Source organism: Blennius ocellaris, assembly GCF_963422515.1.
Source record: "Blennius ocellaris genome assembly, contig: SCAFFOLD_143, whole genome shotgun sequence".
In the NCBI taxonomy this organism is placed as follows: domain Eukaryota; kingdom Metazoa; phylum Chordata; class Actinopteri; order Blenniiformes; family Blenniidae; genus Blennius; species Blennius ocellaris.
The window spans coordinates 78,875-97,014 of record NW_027662095.1 but is presented as its reverse complement, the minus strand read 5'-3'; the positions used below and the strand labels follow the sequence as shown (position 1 = coordinate 97,014).

General features: G+C 49.7%; 1 protein-coding gene across 4 annotated transcripts in view; it reads left to right on the top strand.

The window, feature by feature from the left end:
- The first annotated feature begins 306 nt into the window (after nt 1–306).
- Nucleotides 307–18,140, top strand: part of LOC308148303 (rap guanine nucleotide exchange factor 2-like) — an 84,931-nt gene continuing 67,097 nt past the window's right edge. For all 4 annotated transcript variants that reach the window (XM_080521750.1, XM_080521752.1, XM_080521751.1 and 1 more), the window contains exons 1-3: nt 307–374; nt 4,996–5,052; nt 10,842–10,925. In XM_080521750.1, coding sequence (XP_080377876.1) covers nt 337–374; nt 4,996–5,052; nt 10,842–10,925 — 179 coding nt within the window. In that variant the 5' untranslated portion in view covers nt 307–336. The remainder of the gene's footprint in view (nt 375–4,995; nt 5,053–10,841; nt 10,926–18,140) is intronic.

The following is an 18,140-nucleotide window of genomic DNA, read 5'->3' as shown; positions in this document are numbered from 1 at the left end:
GTTCAGCCACAGGAATCGACGCCGTCGTCGTCCCGAGTTCACAACCCGAACCGTCGCTCCCGGTCAAACCACTGATTTCAAACGTGATCATAAACTCATCAAATGGAAGATATTTTACACAAAATAAAACCTTCTTGGAGAAAACAAAAGCAGAAATAACGGAGTGTGTCTGTGGCTGAACTCAGCCTCTCCCTGTGGATTCTGGTGGACTGTCTTGTCTACACCGGGAATTCAAACTGCTCGACCCTTGACATTTGTCCTGACTCTCCTCCTCTTCCTCTTCCTCTTCCTCCTCTTCCTCAGGATCTGGAGATCGTCTACTCTTACCTTCACGGGATGGAGGCCTTGTCCAACCTGCGGGAGCACCAGCTGAGGTCAGTGTCGGCAGCTAAAATGTGAAAACGCATCATTTTTGTGTTTTTTGTTCCAGAATAATTTCACCCAGAAATGCAGAAAACGATGTACTGAGCATGTTGGGCCACTAGTTGGTGCTGTTGGCCGTCACACACACGCACACACACACACACACACACGCACGCACACACGCACACACGCTGCAGAGAACAATACACTCAGAAAGTTGCACATTCAGTGTCTCGGTGGCGTCAATAGGCTCCCAAAACACAACAAAGGCTTTTACGTTTTCACTTGGTCGTCATGGAAACGGGGCCTAAATGTGCGAGGCTCCGCCCCCCCGTGGCCTTTAATCACCTGCAGAGAGCTGCTGAGTCAATAAGGTGCAATTTAAATGGTAAACAGACTTCAGCTGGGCTGCGCGCACACACACACACACACACACACACACACACACACACACACACACACACACACACACACACACACACACACACACACACACACACACACACACACACACACACACACACACACACACACACACACACACACACCTATATTCTCCATGAAGATCAATTATAGGTGTGTTTGCCAGTTTCCTCTGCAAGAAAAAAAATAATTGGACGGAAGTAGAAGTGTGAGAAACAATTAAAGGAAGCGACAAACATGCCTGATGAGAGACGGGAGTGTTTCTAAAATGCGTGCAAAAAAAAAAAGAATATTACATTTAAAACCTTTTATAAAAGGTTTCTAATGTAATGAGTGAAGTAAAGCAAACAAAGAGCCGCATGGAAGCCAAACTAAAGAGGCTAGTTTGTAAGTTTTCCTTTAAAATGTTCCAGTTGGCCAAAACGAAGCCGCCGGCAGATAAACACTGGTTGCGTCACGGCGCCGCCGCTCTCGCCTTCCTCAGGCCGGCGTTTGTCGAGAGGTTCCACTCTGATCGCATTTTACCGCTTCGGTTCCAACAAGAAGCGAACAAAGCGGCGCTTCTTCTGCAGGGAGGGAGACGCTTCATGTGCTGCAGGACGCACGAGGTGTCAGGCCTCTCCCTGCACAGCAGGGGGCGGTAGCCTGCAGAGAGGGGGAGGGGGGGGGGGGGTGCACGTCCACAGAGAACAGCCACTTGACCTTTTCCAGAGCGAGGAGAGCAGTGTGTAAAACTGTGGTGACATCACAGGCCTGCAAACACTCCCGGGGTTCAGAGGACGTCGTTTATTTTCAGTTCTGCACGATAAATAAGACGAGTCACTGCTTTGTGGCCCCGTTTACACGCCGACGTGTCAAAATAAAAGCCTGCGTGAACCGCAAAAAACGGTGCCAGTTTCTACTGGCTGCTGGAATTGACGAGTTCATGTTTGGCCACTAGGAGGCGCTGTTTTGTTTTTGTAATAAGCTAAAAGAGGTTGAAGAGTCTGAAGGTTTTTTTTTTTCTTTAAATCAAAATGAGAGAAATTCAACGCATAAATTCAACGCAATCCACACGAGACGATAACCCCCCCCCGTCAGAAACGAGCCGCCGTGATTCGCCGCCGCGTCGCTCAGTCGTTCAGCCGTTTCGCCGTCCCGCGGCGGCCGCCGCTCGTTTGCGCGGCGAGGAAACACAAACAACAAGACTCTCCAAACACGGCGAGTCAGGAGTCGGTTCCCAGCATGCCTTGTGTGCATACATGTGGATTACGGCGGCGAGGGAAACAATGTTAAAAGTCCGTGACCCCTCTCTCCGGAGCTGGAACATTCCGGTGTGTGACCCCCCTCCCCCCCCCCTCCTCCCCTCCCCCCCGGGGTGGGATCCTGAGGAATGTCCCGGCGGTCCCACGGCCCGGCCCACCGCTCCGTCATCGCCTCTCAACAACAAACAGAAGGATTAAAAACATCCCAGAATCTCCTTCTTCTGCTTTTTCTCTCGTCTGCGTTGAGAAACGTGTTGGTTTTTTTGTGTTTTTTCCCGGAAAGCCGGACGTTTTCTGCTCCTTGTGCGACGAACTGCTGCACCGTCAGTCGGTTATGTCGTCATGTTGAAGTTTAAACCCACAGAAACTGGTTCTGGAATCAAAAATAAGCTGTGACATCGTGAAGAATCCGGCGGTGAAGGTCCGGTTTTTTTGGAACCTTTTTTTTATTTTCCAAAGTTACGTAACCACCGGGAGCAGAAGAGAAAACACAGAACCACCCACCTGCTCCCCAGGGGGCGCTCTCGCCGGACCATGATGCAATGCAGCCGCACCAAACGTCAGAACGGCGTCCAGATGATTGTGGGGTCGAACAAAACAATCTATGTCTCCAACAAATAACATGTTTACGATGAAACGGCTACATTTTGTATTTTTTTTACAACTTTTTACAGTTTTTTTTTAGTTTTATCACAACAACCAACAGCTCCAACTAGTGGCCCAACGTGGTGAACTACATCATTTTCAGTCATTCTGCTATTTCCTTGTAAACGGACATTGTTCTTCAACATGTTGCATCTAAACGTGAAACTTTTCTGAAACAAAAGTGCAACAAAAGGTGTGTTTCCTCTTGAAGCGTCGTGTAAAAACTGTCTTATACCTCGACACAAATGTAGAAGTACGACGGTAGAAGGGAACAATATGAAGGCAAAAAGAGTGTTTGAAGCAGAAGGTTTTTAACTGGTCGTTTAAAATTATATTTAATGTTGGAGAAGGAAGTGAATGGAGGATCTTTATGACACCAAACCGTTACGTCCACCACAAATCGTGTTTTTCATCTGAAACGCTTCCTTGTGAGGCAACGTCACTTTTTTTCATCAGACTTTTGCGCCAAACGTTGAGGCATCAAAAGTAAAACCGCTGCTAATCAGCCGCCTTGTTCCTCGGGTTGTGACATCGCTAACAAACGCTGACCAACGCTAACAAACACTAACGCGCTAACGAACAGTAATAAACACTAACAAACGCTAATAATCACTAATAAATGCTAACAAACACTAATAAACACTAACAAATGCTAATAAACGCTAACAAACGCTAACAAACAACTAGTAAATGCTAACAAATGCTAATAAATGCTAATAAACGCTAACAAGCACTAACAAGCGCTAACAAACGCTAACAAATGCTAATAAACACTAATAAATGCTAATAAACACCAATAAACGCGAATTAACACTAACAAACACTAATAAATGCAAACAAATGCTAATAAACGCTAACAAACACTAATAAACGCTAATAAACACTAACAAACGCTAATAAACACTAATAAATGCTAATAAACACTAACAAATGCTAATAAACACTAATAAACGCTAACAAACGCTTATGAATGCTAACAAACGCTAATAAACACGAACAAACTCTAATAAACGCTAACAAACGCTAATAAACACTAACAAACTCTAATAAACACTAACAAACGCTAATAAATGCTAATAAGCACTAACAAACTCTAATAAATGCTAATAGACGCTAATAAGCACTAACAAACGCTAATAAACACTAACAAACTCTAATAAATACTAATAACACTAACAAACGCTAATAAATGCTAATAAACACTAACAAACGCTAATAAACACTAACAAACTCTAATAAACACTAACAAACGCTAATAAACACTAACAAACTCTAATAAACACTAACAAACGGTAATAAATGCTAATAAGCACTAACAAACTCTAATAAATGCTAATAGACGCTAATAAGCACTAACAAACGCTAATAAACACTAACAAACTCTAATAAATGCTAATAAACACTAACAAATGCTAATAAATGCTAATAAACACTAACAAATGCTAATAAACACTAACAAACTCTAATAAACACTAACAAACGCTAATAAACACTAACAAACTCTAATAAACACTAACAAACGCTAATAAATGCTAATAAGCACTAACAAACTCTAATAAATGCTAATAGATGCTAATAAGCACTAACAAACGCTAATAAACACTAACAAACTCTAAGAAATGCTAATAAACACTAACAAACGCTAATAAATGCTAATAAACACTAACAAATGCTAATAAACACTAACAAACTCTAATAAACACTAACAAACGCTAATAAACACTAACAAACTCTAATAAATGCTAATAGACGCTAATAAGCACTAACAAACGCTAATAAACACTAACAAACTCTAATAAATGCTAATAAACACTAACAAACGCTAATAAATGCTAATAAACACTAACAAACTCTAATAAACACTAACAAATGCTAATAAATGCTAATAAGCACTAACAAACTCTAATAAATGCTAATAAACACTAACAAACGCTAATAAATGCTAATAAACACTAACAAACTCTAATAAATGCTAATAAACACTAACAAACGCTAATAAATGCTAATAAACACTAACAAACTCTAATAAACACTAACAAATGCTAATAAATGCTAATAAACACTAACAAACTCTAATAAATGCTAATAAACACTAACAAACGCTAATAAATGCTAATAAACACTAACAAACTCTAATAAACACTAACAAATGCTAATAGACGCTAATAAGCACTAACAAACGCTAATAAACACTAATAAACGCTAGTGAATGCTAACAAACACTAATAAACACTAACAAACTCTAACAAAGGCTAACAAACACCTGACTGATTCTGGGCGTATTGATCCTGAGTGTTGATTGGTTCTTCCTCGTCTGCAGGATGATGTGTGAGACGGTTCGCTACGAGAGACACGAGGCCAACGAAGTGCTGTACTAGTAAGTACCTGTGTGTGTGTGTGTGTGTGTGTGTGTGTGTGTGTGTGTGTGTGTGTGTGTGTGTGTGTGTGTGTGTGTGTGTGTGTGTGTGTGTGTGTGTGTGTGTGTGTGTGTGTGTGTGTGTGTGTGTGTGTGTGTGTGTGTGTGTGTGTGTGTGTGTTTCAGTTTTAGCTCCACCTGAACGGCTGCGGGAGAAAAAAGACGAGCGTTTCAGTTTAATGTGATCAAAACACGACGTGGGCTGAAGTGACTGATGAAGCGGCAGCGAGGTGGAGGTTGATGGAGGCGCGGGTGGGCGAGGCGCTGCTGGGGAGTGTGTGTGTGTGTGTGTGTGTGTGGATGTGGGTCAGTGTCACGGCGAATCGGCCTGCAGCCCGGCGAGGAGCCGGAGCCTCGGCGGGGAGCGGCGCTCCACTTTCAACTCCACTTTCAACTCCACTTTCAACTCCACTTTCTGCTCCACTCTCTGCTCCCTTCAGTGACTCGGCGGGAAACGACGACAAGGAAGTGACTTTATTTATGAATCTGAACTGGCCAGACTCTCTCTCTCTCTCTCTCTCTCTCGCTCTCTCCATCTCGCTCTCTCCATCTCTCTCTCTCAAAAATAAACGAGTTCCTTCACAGTAAAGTTTCCTGCTTGCAGGAGTGACCTGATTGAAGTCTTTTAAGAAGCAGTTTCAGAAAAGCGTTTCATTCATAACCTTAAAGGTGAAAGTCGGCGTGACGCTGAACCACGACGTTCCAACCAGACCTGGGAATAAAAAAAAAAAAAAAAAAAAAAAAAAAAAAAGAGACTTCATCCGGTGTGAGCCGGGTTGTTCCAGGATAAAAAAAACAAACTTAAAAGTGCTTTTAAAGTCGCTGCTCGTCGCCCCGGGCTGCAGGAACACAGCGGCTTGATTTCTTTCTGCTTTATTGGCTCGTGTGCATGCGTGTGTGTGTGTGTGTGTGTGTGTGTGTGTGTGTGTAAGCCTGCATGTATTAACCTATAAAAGTCGTCCCGTCTCTCCCAGATAAGCGCTGGGCATTAAGCAGCGGCGGATCAGATTGCGTTTCCTCGTCTCCGGGATGTTAACCAGCCGGCTCGTCTATAAATACCGGCTTCTACCAGCCGGTCTTCACGTCCTGGTCCGTTTACAACCGCGGCTCTAAAAGTCAACGGGGAGATTTAATTGTGACGGCGTCTCTTATGAAGTCGTCTGGCCCGTAGTGTACACGGCGACGCATCCCGCCGCCGCAAATACTGCAATGCTTTCCAGTTACGACGTGAGGAAATGTGCTTTTAACGGCTTTACGCTCATCAAGAGCGACGCGCGGCCATTTCTTGTTAGATAACACGACAACTCTTTCTTTTTTTACACCATCCACAATAAAATAGTTTATTTTGTTAAAAAAAACAAACTAAACTGTCCGATACTTGCTTCAGCATTTTATTTGTGCAGGTTGAATATATGTTATTTTGTTGTTGTGCAAAAATCCATAATGTTGTGTGAAACGTGTGGTTGTGACCAGTTCAGAGCCGAGTGGTGATGATGGGGGGATCAGAGGTGGTAGTTAGGGAAGTACTCATCTTCTCTGACACACACACACACACACACACACACACACACACACACACACACACACACACACACACACACACACACACACACACACACACACACACACACACACACACACACACACACACGCTCTATATCTCATGAACGTCTGACCCTCTCAGGATTTCCAATCCTCAGATTATGTGTCTAAAGTGTCGGGGAGTCGGAGGCCGACCGGCTCACGGCTCCACCTCCTTCCACCTCCTCCCACCTCCTCCTTCCATCTCCTCCCACCTCCTCCCATCTCCGTGGGAATCCTAGGAGCTACATTCAGAATCTGCTGTGTCTGTGTGAGCTGGACTGGCTCCGCCCATCTATGGGAAGAGGAGGAAGTACTTCCTCTCGTGGCGCCATGGGCCAGAGCAGAGCTGCCTGATTGTGGGAGGAGTCAATCACTGTGATTGGCTGAACCCCCGATGACATCATATAGGGTTTGATTTCTGATTGGCTGCTTGGAGCAACACACTTTTTAAAACCTGGACACACTTTCTTGTGGGGAACACGAGAAACACGACTGAGTGAAGAAAAACTACATTCTTCCTGAATACAATTTAGTTTTTTGCGTTAAATTCAGGCTTCATGTGGTAAAACTCCTCCTGCCCCCCCCTCCACCCACCCCCACCCCCCAGCACTGGTATCCCCCCCCGTGTTGGTGGGTGATGTTGAGCGTTTCACTATCTCTTCCAGCACGATTGACCCAGTTCAGTCAAGCTGTCGTGGTACATAAGAGTCTTCTATCTCCTACATTTCTCTTCTTCCTCTTCCTCCTCCTCATCTTCCTCCTCCTCCTCCTCCTCTTCCTCCTCGGTGGGCCTGTGAGGTGCTTCTTTCTCTCGACACATCTGCGTCCCAGCAATTAATATTTAATCATTTCATTCGACTCGTTCCCAAATGCCAAGCCGAGCCGTCACAGTGGCGCAGGAGGAGGTTTCGCTGGGCGTCAGTAGGGGGCGCCGTCTGCAGCCTGGCTCGTTCCCCGAGGAGGCGGCGTCAGTAGGGGGCGGCGTCTGCAGCCTGGCTCGCCCCCCGAGGAGGCGGCGTCAGTAGGGGGCGCCGTGTGCAGCCTGGCTCGCCCCCCGAGGAGGCGGCGTCAGTAGGGGGCGCCGTCTGCAGCCTGGCTCGCTCCCCGAGGAGGCGGCGTCAGTAGGGGGCGCCGTGTGCAGCCTGGCTCGCTCCCCGAGGAGGCGGCGTCAGTAGGGGGCGCCGTCTGCAGCCTGGCTCGCCCCCCGAGGAGGCGGCGTCAGTAGGGGGCGCCGTCTGCAGCCTGGCTCGCCCCCCGAGGAGGCGGCGTCAGTAGGGGGCGCCATCTGCAGCCTGGCTCGCCCCCCGAGGAGGCGGCGTCAGTAGGGGGCGCCGTCTGCAGCCTGGCTTGCTCCCCGAGGAGGCGGCGTCAGTAGGGGGCGCCGTCTGCAGCCTGGCTCGCTCCCCGAGGAGGCGGCGTCAGTAGGGGGCGCCGTGTGCAGCCTGGCTCGCTCCCCGAGGAGGCGGCGTCAGTAGGGGGCGCCGTCTGCAGCCTGGCTCGCTCCCCGAGGAGGCGGCGTCAGTAGGGGGCGCCGTCTGCAGCCTGGCTCGCTCCTCGAGGAGGCGGCGTCAGTAGGGGGCGCCGTGTGCAGCCTGGCTCGCTCCCCGAGGAGGCGGCGTCAGTAGGGGGCGCCGTCTGCAGCCTGGCTCGCTCCCCGAGGAGGCGGCGTCAGTAGGGGGCGCCGTCTGCAGCCTGGCTCGCTCCTCGAGGAGGCGGCGTCAGTAGGGGGCGCCGTGTGCAGCCTGGCTCGCTCCCCGAGGAGGCGGCGTCAGTAGGGGGCGCCGTCTGCAGCCTGGCTCGCTCCCCGAGGAGGTGGCGTCAGTAGGGGGCGCCGTCTGCAGCCTGGCTCGCCCCCCGAGGAGGCGGCGTCAGTAGGGGGCGCCGTCTGCAGCCTGGCTCGCTCCCCGAGGAGGCGGCGTCAGTAGGGGGCGCCGTCTGCAGCCTGGCTCGCTCCTCGAGGAGGCGGCGTCACTAGGGGGCGCCGTGTGCAGCCTGGCTCGCTCCCCGAGGAGGCGGCGTCAGTAGGGGGCGCCGTCTGCAGCCTGGCTCTCCCCCCGAGGAGGCGGCGTCAGTAGGGGGCGCCGTGTGCAGCCTGGCTCGCCCCCCGAGGAGGCGGCGTCAGTAGGGGGCGCCGTCTGCAGCCTGGCTTGCCCCCCGAGGAGGCGGCGTCAGTAGGGGGCGCCGTCTGCAGCCTGGCTCTCCCCCCGAGGAGGCGGCGTCAGTAGGGGGCGCCGTCTGCAGCCTGGCTCGCTCCCCGAGGAGGCGGCGTCAGTAGGGGGCGCCGTCTGCAGCCTGGCTCGCCCCCCGAGGAGGCGGCGTCAGTAGGGGGCGCCGTGTGCAGCCTGGCTCGCCCCCCGAGGAGGCGGCGTCAGTAGGGGGCGCCGTGTGCAGCCTGGCTCGCCCCCCGAGGAGGCGGCGTCAGTAGGGGGCGCCGTCTGCAGCCTGGCTCGCTCCCCGAGGAGGCGGCGTCAGTAGGGGGCGCCGTCTGCAGCCTGGCTCGCTCCCCGAGGAGGCGGCGTCAGTAGGGGGCGCCGTCTGCAGCCTGGCTCGCCCCCCCCGAGGAGGCGGCGTCAGTAGGGGGCGCCGTCTGCAGCCTGGCTCGCCCCCCGAGGAGGCGGCGTCAGTAGGGGGCGCCGTCTGCAGCCTGAGGCTGCGCCAGGCAGGGCCACACTTCTCCCGGTGTCGGCGCCGTGCAGGTGTAACGACGGGAGCTTCTCCCAGCCGGACGCTGCAGAACGTCGATTCACTATTTCTACTAAAACTAAAAACTCGGCTCACTTTGATGAAAGTGGGAAAACGTGTACATTCTTTACACTTTACTACATATTTCAGAAGGACTGAACTTGATGGCTTTTCGTCAAGATGGATATCAAATAGATGTTTTCTTCTCGATCAAATAGATGTTTTCTTCTCGGTTCCTCTTTGATGATTTAGTATTTTTATGTCCGTTTTCTTTTGGTCCTGTTGTTTCCTCCCGCAGGGTGTAAAACATGGCTCATGTCATGTTGGACTGCATTATGCTTAGAAATCACTTATTGTCTTGCTAATTAGAATTAAGTTGCATCTAATAATCATAGAGTTTCTTGGATTATTTGGTGTGGAGGTTTGAAAAGGTTTGAAAGCTGAGTTGAGACATGAAGCCAGTTCCTGGTTCCTCTTCCTGTCGGCGTCACGTTAAAACACTTCCTCCTCTGACGGCTTCCTCTTCCTCCGCGTCACAGAGACGTTCGCTGAACATATTTGATTGACGGGGGCTTTCAGACTCCCTCCATTGTTCCGATCAGCGCTAAACTTAGCTGCTAACGTTAGCTGCTAGCGTTAGCCTGAGTCTGAAGGAACGTCTGTTCAGACGGTTCCTCGGATCACAGATCAGATGTTTAGAACGCAGAGCAGCTTCGTATGCTAACGGTGACTCGTTGAGCCTCTGGAAGCGATTCCACAGATTAAAAAAAAAAAACAAGCATTAATAGTTTTTTATCCATCTCTCTTTAGCATTTGTTTACATTCTCAGTAGTTGAACATCCTACTTTGATAATCCCGATCCTACCGACTAGCGAGGATCCAGATTATCTCCCTGCAATCCAGAGAGGAGGGAGGAGGGAGGAGAGAGGAGAGAGGAGAGAGGAGAGAGGAGAGAGGAGAGAGGGGAGGGGGAGGGGGGAGGGGGGAGGGGGGAGCGGGGAGGGGGGAGGGGGGAGGGGGGAGGGGGGAGGGAGGGAGGGGAGGGGGGAAATATTTGATGTAAAAATAATTTATTCAGCGACGATTTTACCTCAAATTTGCTTCTTTGAAGATTTCTCACTTCAGATTCAGTCATTTACTACGTTTTCATGTTTATTCAAGCAGTTGCAGGTATTTTATACACTCTGTTTGTACACACACACACACACACACACACACACACACACACACACACACACACACACACACACACACACACACACACACACACACACAGCTTCTATCAAATATAAAAGTCATTTTCTGTCAACATTTCTGACCAATGATTCTAATTTGTGTCTTTTTTTTCTCCTCCTCACTCCTCCCCCCCCCCCCCCCCCTCCCTCCTCCTCCTCCTCCTCCTCCTCCTCCCCCCCCCCTCCTCCTCCTCCCCCCCCCCTCCTCCTCCCCCCCCCTCTCCCCCCCCCCCTCCTCCTCCTCTCCAGTCCTGATGACATAGGAAGCTGCTGGTACATCCTGTTGTCCGGCTCCGTGTTCATCAAGGAGTCCATGTTTCTGCCCCGAAGCAGGTGAGAGTCTCAGCCGACCATCAGATAAATACTAACAAAAACAAAAACTAAAAAAAAACTGCATATTTATCCGATTTCCCAAAAGAGAAACGTACTCTTGTTAAATTTGTCTTTCAAACACATTTTAAAACCATCAAGCTTTATTCTGAAAGCTTCCCTGTGGTTTATTCGAAGGTGTTTCCACCTCAAGCGTTTTATTTCAAGTTTGTTCGGAGACGCCCGGCGCCTCCTGGTAACTTTTGCTGCAATGAGCCGGATTGAAGTTGTGCAGGAAAACAATCCGTTCTCTCGTTTACTAACCCAAATCCTGCAGCAGAACTTTCACCTGTGCTTACAGCGAAATCTGTAAAGTAGCTCCAATCTGTCAACGAACTTTTCCATTACTGTAAAAAAAAGAAGAAAAAATAGCCTGTATATTTAAATTTTAATCGTTTTTAGAGGAAACTCCACATTTGAAGCACAAGACTAGAGTTATTTTCTCACTAAAACCGTGAATAACAAGCATAAAAACCCCAGAATATTCTCTTTAAGTGTAGAAAATCTGCATCAAAACATGTTTACTCTCACGATAATCCGTCACCAACACATTTAACACGATATATTAAGACATACTGAATATTTGATGAGATATTAGAATTGCTAATAGAAGCTGTACATTATTGAATGTATTTAAATGTCCTGTGTGTCATCGAGCATCTGAGTGTGTTCGGTTCTGCTTGTGGTTAAAAATACATGAATTAGAGCAGAATTCCACCGTAAAAAATCTCCACGTCTCGTATTTCTGCAACTTTCAACTGGAACCTTGAGAGTTGAGCTTTTTTTATATATAATATGATGATCTGAACATGGGACATTGTGTTTTTTTTGTTTTTTCCCCCGAGGGAAGGGAGTGAAGCCGGGTGTTTGGACGATAGCGACCCCCCCCCCCAGATTTCCGATCGCCGAGACCCAAAAATGCTAAAAAGCTGCGATTTCACAAGTGGCTCTGTTACGTGAACCGCCTCTGTGGGCGTCTGGCAAACAATGATCCTTTCATCCGTCCGGCTTGTGTAACACACCTACAGCCACACTGGGGGGGGGGGGGGTCTTCATTGGGGGGGTCGTTGTCCGGGGTCGTCTGGACTTGGGAGGCGTTACAAACCAAAGCACTCCATTGAAATGTGCCAGAAAGCTGCTCCCCTCTTAAATCTGACCTGTTCACTTTTGCCCCGGTGGAGGTGAGCGTGCAGGGGGGGCAGAAGGAGGGAGGGAGGGAGGGAGGAAGGGAGGGAGGGGGGGGGGATTTGCAGGTATCGGCAGGTTAAAGCTTCAGGCCCTGGAAGTGTTTACTCAGCACGTGAGGGGCTGCATGAACCGGGTTACTGTCTCTTTAAGGAAATTACCCAGATGATGAAGCAGGAAACGGCGTCGGGCTTCTTCAACACTGTCGTTCTGTATCGTTCTGTGTCGTTCTGTGTCGTTCTGCCGTCGTTCTGCCGTCGTTCTGCGTCGTTCTGCCGTCGTTCTGCCGTCGTTCTGCCGTCGTTCTGTGTCGTTCTGCCGTCGTTCTGCGTCGTTCCTGCCGTCGTTCTGTGTCGTTCTGTCGTCGTTCTGTCGTTCTGCCACCGTTCTGTCGTCGTTCTGCTGTTCTGCCGTCGCTCTGCCGTCGTTCTGTCGTTCTGCCGTCATTCTGTCGTTCTGCTGTTCTGCCGTCGTTCTGTCGTTCTGCCGTCGTTCTGTCATTCTGCTGTTCTGCCGCTGTTCTGGTCGCGTTCGGTCGTTCTGCCGTTCTGCCGTCGTTCTGTTGTCGTTCTGTCGTTCTGCCGTTCTGCGTCGTTCTGCCGTCGTTCTGCTGTTCTGTCATCGTTCTGTCGTTCTGCTGTCATTCTGTATCGTTCTGCCGTTGTTCTGTCATGTTGCCATCGTTCTTCTCGGTTGTCGACTGGCTTTATCCAGTTTAAATTCCCAGAAAGCAAAGAGAGAAATCAGGCGTCTTGTCGTCGTTTCACAGATTCTCTTGTAGTGTGAATCACTGTGTGTGACTGAGACGCTTCCTGTTGTAGAAGAGTTTGAATGAAGAAGCTGCTCGTCACCGCCGATGTGTCATCGTCTTTCTCTTGAAAGCCTTACGTGACACGTCGCCTCACCTCGACCGTACGGCGGCGGCGGGGCCCGGGGGGGGGGGGGGGGGGGGGATTGTTTGTGGCAGGAGGAAGTGAGCGGCGTCCGTCGGGACTCGCTGAGCTTTTAAAGACGCGGGTGGAATTGGGTTTCAGACCAGCGCCCTGCCTAGAAATGGCTCAGCGGGGCTGAAAACCTGATCCCCCCTCCCCCCTCCCCCCTCCCCCTCCCCCTCCCCCCCGCCGCCCCCCCCATGGTAACTGTAGTGAGATCGAATCCAAAGAAGATGAATGACTCAGTCATTAAGCCGCTGCAGCTCCTTGTTTAACCCGGCGGCCGGCGGGAAGTCAAACACGACCCGACGGACGCGTCTTGATAAACGGCGTCACGGAGGTAAAGACTCGCTCCTCGAGTCGTGTGGTAAAGACTCGCTCCTCGAGTCGTGAGGTAAAGACTCGCTGCTCGGGTCGTGAGGTAAAGACTCGCTGCTCGAGTCGTGAGGTAAAGACTCGCTGCTCGAGTCGTGAGGTAAAGACTCGCTGCTCGAGTCGTGAGGTAAAGACTCGCTGCTCGAGTCGTGTGGACGGGAAATTCTATCTGGTCTCCGTCGTCGCCCGTAGCGACGATGGCGACGACGTAGAACCATCCGGAGCCTCGTTATCAACGCGCAAAAGCCCCGGCGCCTGTTTCACGGCGTTTGTGATGCTTTGTACGTTTCTCACGCGTGTGCAGAAGTTTTGTTTCCCGTCCGTTTCCACGGCGACCGAGTCGGAGCGTCTTCAGAAAAAAAGGAAAAAAGTTGCATTTTCAGTCTCGCTGAGCTTCGTTTTAGCATTTCGTCTAGGAAACGTCACGTAAACTGGGCCTTAAAGCGCCTTAAGTCATTTTAACTCTTCAGTAGTTCGCTTTGATATATATATCAAAGCGAATTAAAAAAAAAATTAAATATATATATATATGTATATATTTTTTTTTTAATAGTAAGGAGCGTTGAGATTTTCAGTATTTATTATTTAAGGCGAGGGAGCTCTCAACGCCGCTTCAGTACAGGACAAATATTGAATATGTGAAGCCTTTTGTGCAGGAATTAATTAAACAAACTGGTTTGAATCGCAGATGAAAGACAAAATCTGATTTGAAAATCTGCTCCGAACGAGGAACACAACAAATACAAATTTGAGGAATAGGAACAGAAGATTCAGAGGTTTTTTTGGGTTTTTTTTTTTCTGTAAAGTATAAATCAGGTTTACGTGCTTCACTTTGTCCCTCTAACATCGCCGACACGCCGTCGTTGTCGGTTCCTCTGCTATTAAGCGGTGACGCGGCGGCTCGGCGCTCCTGCCGGTCATGGAAACGTGTCATCAAAGTGTCGAGCCGCGTGGAACAGAGCAGGATGTTGCTGGTTTAGTCGAGTGTCGAGGCAGTTGTCAGCCGCCGACACTCTCTACGGGGGGAAACCGGCAATTATGACCGCCGGGGCTCATTTTCCCGCCTCACAAGCTGGTCGACGGCCGTCGTCACCGCGACCGCCGCTCTTCTGATCCAGGCTTTATTGGCGGAAGTGAATTTTCTTTAGAGGATGTTCCCCGAAATCATTCAGATTTAGGAGGAAAGTGTATTTCAGGCAGATTGTTGGGATGAATTACACCACAGGAGTTTAACTACTGGCCAGAAAAAAACAAAAAAAACTGACGAAAACGGTTTACAGTTGGTGAATCAAATAAAACCACCAGGTTGGATTGTTATTGCAGTGACTGTCAAAATAAAACTACCAAGTTGGATTGTTATTATGGTGACTGTCAAAATAAAACTACCAAGTTGGATTATTATTACAGTGGCTATCAAAATAAAACCACCAGGTGGATTGTTATTATGGTGACTGTCAAAATAAAACTACCAAATTGGATTGTTATTATGGTGACTGTCAAAATAAAACTACCAAGTTGGATTATTATTACAGTGGCTATCAAAATAAAACCACCAAGTTGGATTGTTATTATGGTGACTATCAAAATAAAACTACCAAGTTGGATTATTATTACAGTGGCTATCAAAATAAAACTACCAAGTTGGATTATTATTACAGTGGCTATCAAAATAAAACCACCAAGTTGGATTGTTATTACGGTGACTATCAAAATAAAACTACCAAGTTGGATTATTATTACAGTGACTATCAAAATAAAACTACCCGGTTTTAGGAGTCGTCGCGACACGATGGAGGAACTTTTATTGTGATCGTTCGTCTACTGATCACGTACATTGTTTACATTGTTTACATTGTTTCTGCCCGTTTCCGTGGAAACGTTGACATGTGGACACGAAACTTTTCTGAAACTCAACGTTACTTTTCAACCACAGTTCAACTATAAGATTAGAAAAGAACCTTCTACTGCTGCCAGGTCGTTTTATTTCTGTTTTTCAGCACGAATTGGTTCAGAGTGTGACTCAAACCAAAACTGTGTTGTGAAGCGATTTTAAAGAAATCTTGTTAAAAAAAATGTAAAAAAAAAATCTGCTCCAGTTTCCAGTTCAGTGTGAGAAAAGTGTGACGGTAAAGTTTGACCAGAGGAGGACGTCCACTCCTCCACGACAGGAAGTGAGTCTCCGCTGGAATGCTGGCTCACTGCTCAGGGAGCGGGAGGGAAAAAGGGGCGGAGCCAGTGGACAGACGCTGAGCCACACACACTCCTGGACTCAGTGTGGTGGTGGTGTGTGTGTGTGTGTGTGTGTGTCAGTGGTGTGTGTGTGTGTGTGTCGGTCGATATGCTGCAGTCACACCGAGTCGCGTTTGTGGAACTTTGTCTGGACTAACGGAGCGGGACTCTGGGACCCGGGACGGATCTCTGGACCTCGACAGGTGTTCCGGGTCACTCTTGAGGTGTGTGTGTGTGTGTGTGTGTGTGTGTGTGTGTGTGTGTGTGTGTGTGTGTGTGTGTGTGTGAGTGTGAGAGTGTGTCCAGTCTGCAGCAGCTGCTGTCAGCATGTAAACACTCTGGAAACTCCTGCTTCTGGTCGAGGGTTTGAAAAATCTCGTCTCCTCGTCTGGGAGCCGGCTGAAGTCTGGAATTCCAGGCATGGCTTTGATGTTATTCTGTGTGTGTGTGTGTGTGTGTGTGTGTGTGTGAGAGAGAGAGAGAGAGAGAGAGAGAGAGAGAGAGGGGTGTGTGCTTCGTGTTCGGAGGGTTACGCACAACTTCTGGCAACTTGTGAAACCAAAACAAAGATGAGCTCCTGCTGAGGGAGAGAGACGTTAGACGACGGAGGGATGTGAGTTGGAAAAGTTGAACAGTAGCTCTCTCTCTCTCTCTCTCTCTCTCTCTCGCTCTCTCTCTCTATCTGACTCTCGCTCGCCCTTTTCTCCTTGCCATTACAATGTCAGTGTCGTATTTTGGGAAGCAGAAGTCACGAGTCGATCTCACATTCTCGGCCGCCCCGTCCACGGCTATTTCCGAAGTTTGGGGGGGGGTGGGGACATGAGGGGGGTGGTGGGGACATGGGGGGGGGGGGGGGGGGGGGGGGGGACAAAGGTTCACGCCGTGCCTGCGCCCCGCCGCCCCGTTACCCAGAGGAATTCCGTTTGTGTTGCTCGGCGAGAGTCGGTTGGTCGGTCGGCTGACAGGATGTCAGTGAACGCTCTGAGCTGTGATGCTGTTTTCATTGACTTCTGAATCGGTCCAGAGACTTCCTACTCCCCCCCTCCCCTCCCCCCCCCCCCCTACTCCCCCCCCTCCCCTCCCCGCTGCTGTAGGACCTGACAGTCTTGCATAACAGAGAGTTTAATCTTGCCCTCCTTATTGGTCCGGTGGGTTAAAGAAACAGACGTTTCCCCTCGGCACCAGTTAAACAGCTCATCGGGGGTGGGGGACTAGAACCTTAGAACCCCCACCGCCGCTGCACGCAGACGGTGCAGTGAACCGGGGCCACGGTGGCGGGAACGGAAGGCCGGCGATGCATGTGGAAGGACGTTCCTGACAGCCAGCCGGTTGTATAACGGGCAGGACGTCCGTCCGTCCTTCAGTCAGTCCCTCAGTCAGTCAGTCAGTCAGTCAGTCAGTCAGTCAGTCAGTCAGTCAGTCAGTCAGTCAGTCAGTCAGTCCTTCAGTCCGTCCTTCAGTCAGTCCTTCAGTCAGTCCTTCAGTCAGTCCTTCAGTCCGTCCTTCAGTCCGTCCTTCAGTCAGTCCTTCAGTCAGTCCTTCAGTCAGTCCGTCCGTCCTTCAGTCCGTCCTTCAGTCCGTCCTTCAGTCAGTCCTTCAGTCAGTCCTTCAGTCCGTCCTTCAGTCCGTCCTTCAGTCAGTCCTTCAGTCAGTCCTTCAGTCCGTCCTTCAGTCCGTCCTTCAGTCCGTCCTTCAGTCCGTCAGTCAGTCAGTCAGTCCTTCAGTCAGTCTGTCAGTCAGTCCGTCAGTCCGTCAGTCAGTCCGTCCGTCCTTCAGTCAGTCCTTCAGTCAGTCAGTCAGTCAGTCCATCCCTCAGTCAGTCCGTCCCTCAGTCAGTCAGTCAGTCCGTCCCTCAGTCAGTCCGTCCCTCAGTCAGTCAGTCCCTCAGTCAGTCAGTCAGTCCTTCAGTCAGTCAGTCAGTCAGTCAGTCAGTCAGTCAGTCAGTCAGTCAGTCAGTCAGTCAGTCCCTCAGTCAGTCCGTCAGTCCGTCAGTCCGTCCGTCAGTCCGTCAGTCAGTCAGTCAGTCAGTCAGTCAGTCCCTCAGTCAGTCCCTCAGTCAGTCAGTCCCTCAGTCAGTCCCTCAGTCAGTCGTTCTGCAGGAAGTACCGTCTGGTTGGTTGATAGAAGCAGCAAACTGTGTTTTCATGGCTCCAGACTGACTTAGTGCCGTTTCCTTGTCATAACGTCCTCCGGGTCACGTGACCTCAGTCGACCCCTAGCGGTGGTGGACGAGACCCGACTGGCAGCAATGGAGTGTCTGTTGTGTGTCAGTGTCTGTACAGCGGCAGTGGTAAAACCAGTAAACGTCGTTCTGCTATGGAACCGTCATCAGGTGCAGGTCGGTGACGCTCGCTGGGATTTTTTTATTTATTTTTTTTGAACCAACTGAGTTCTAAACTGGATTAACGAGTGCAGATGACGGCCGTTATCCTCTTTCAGGACTTAAGTCATCAGGCGC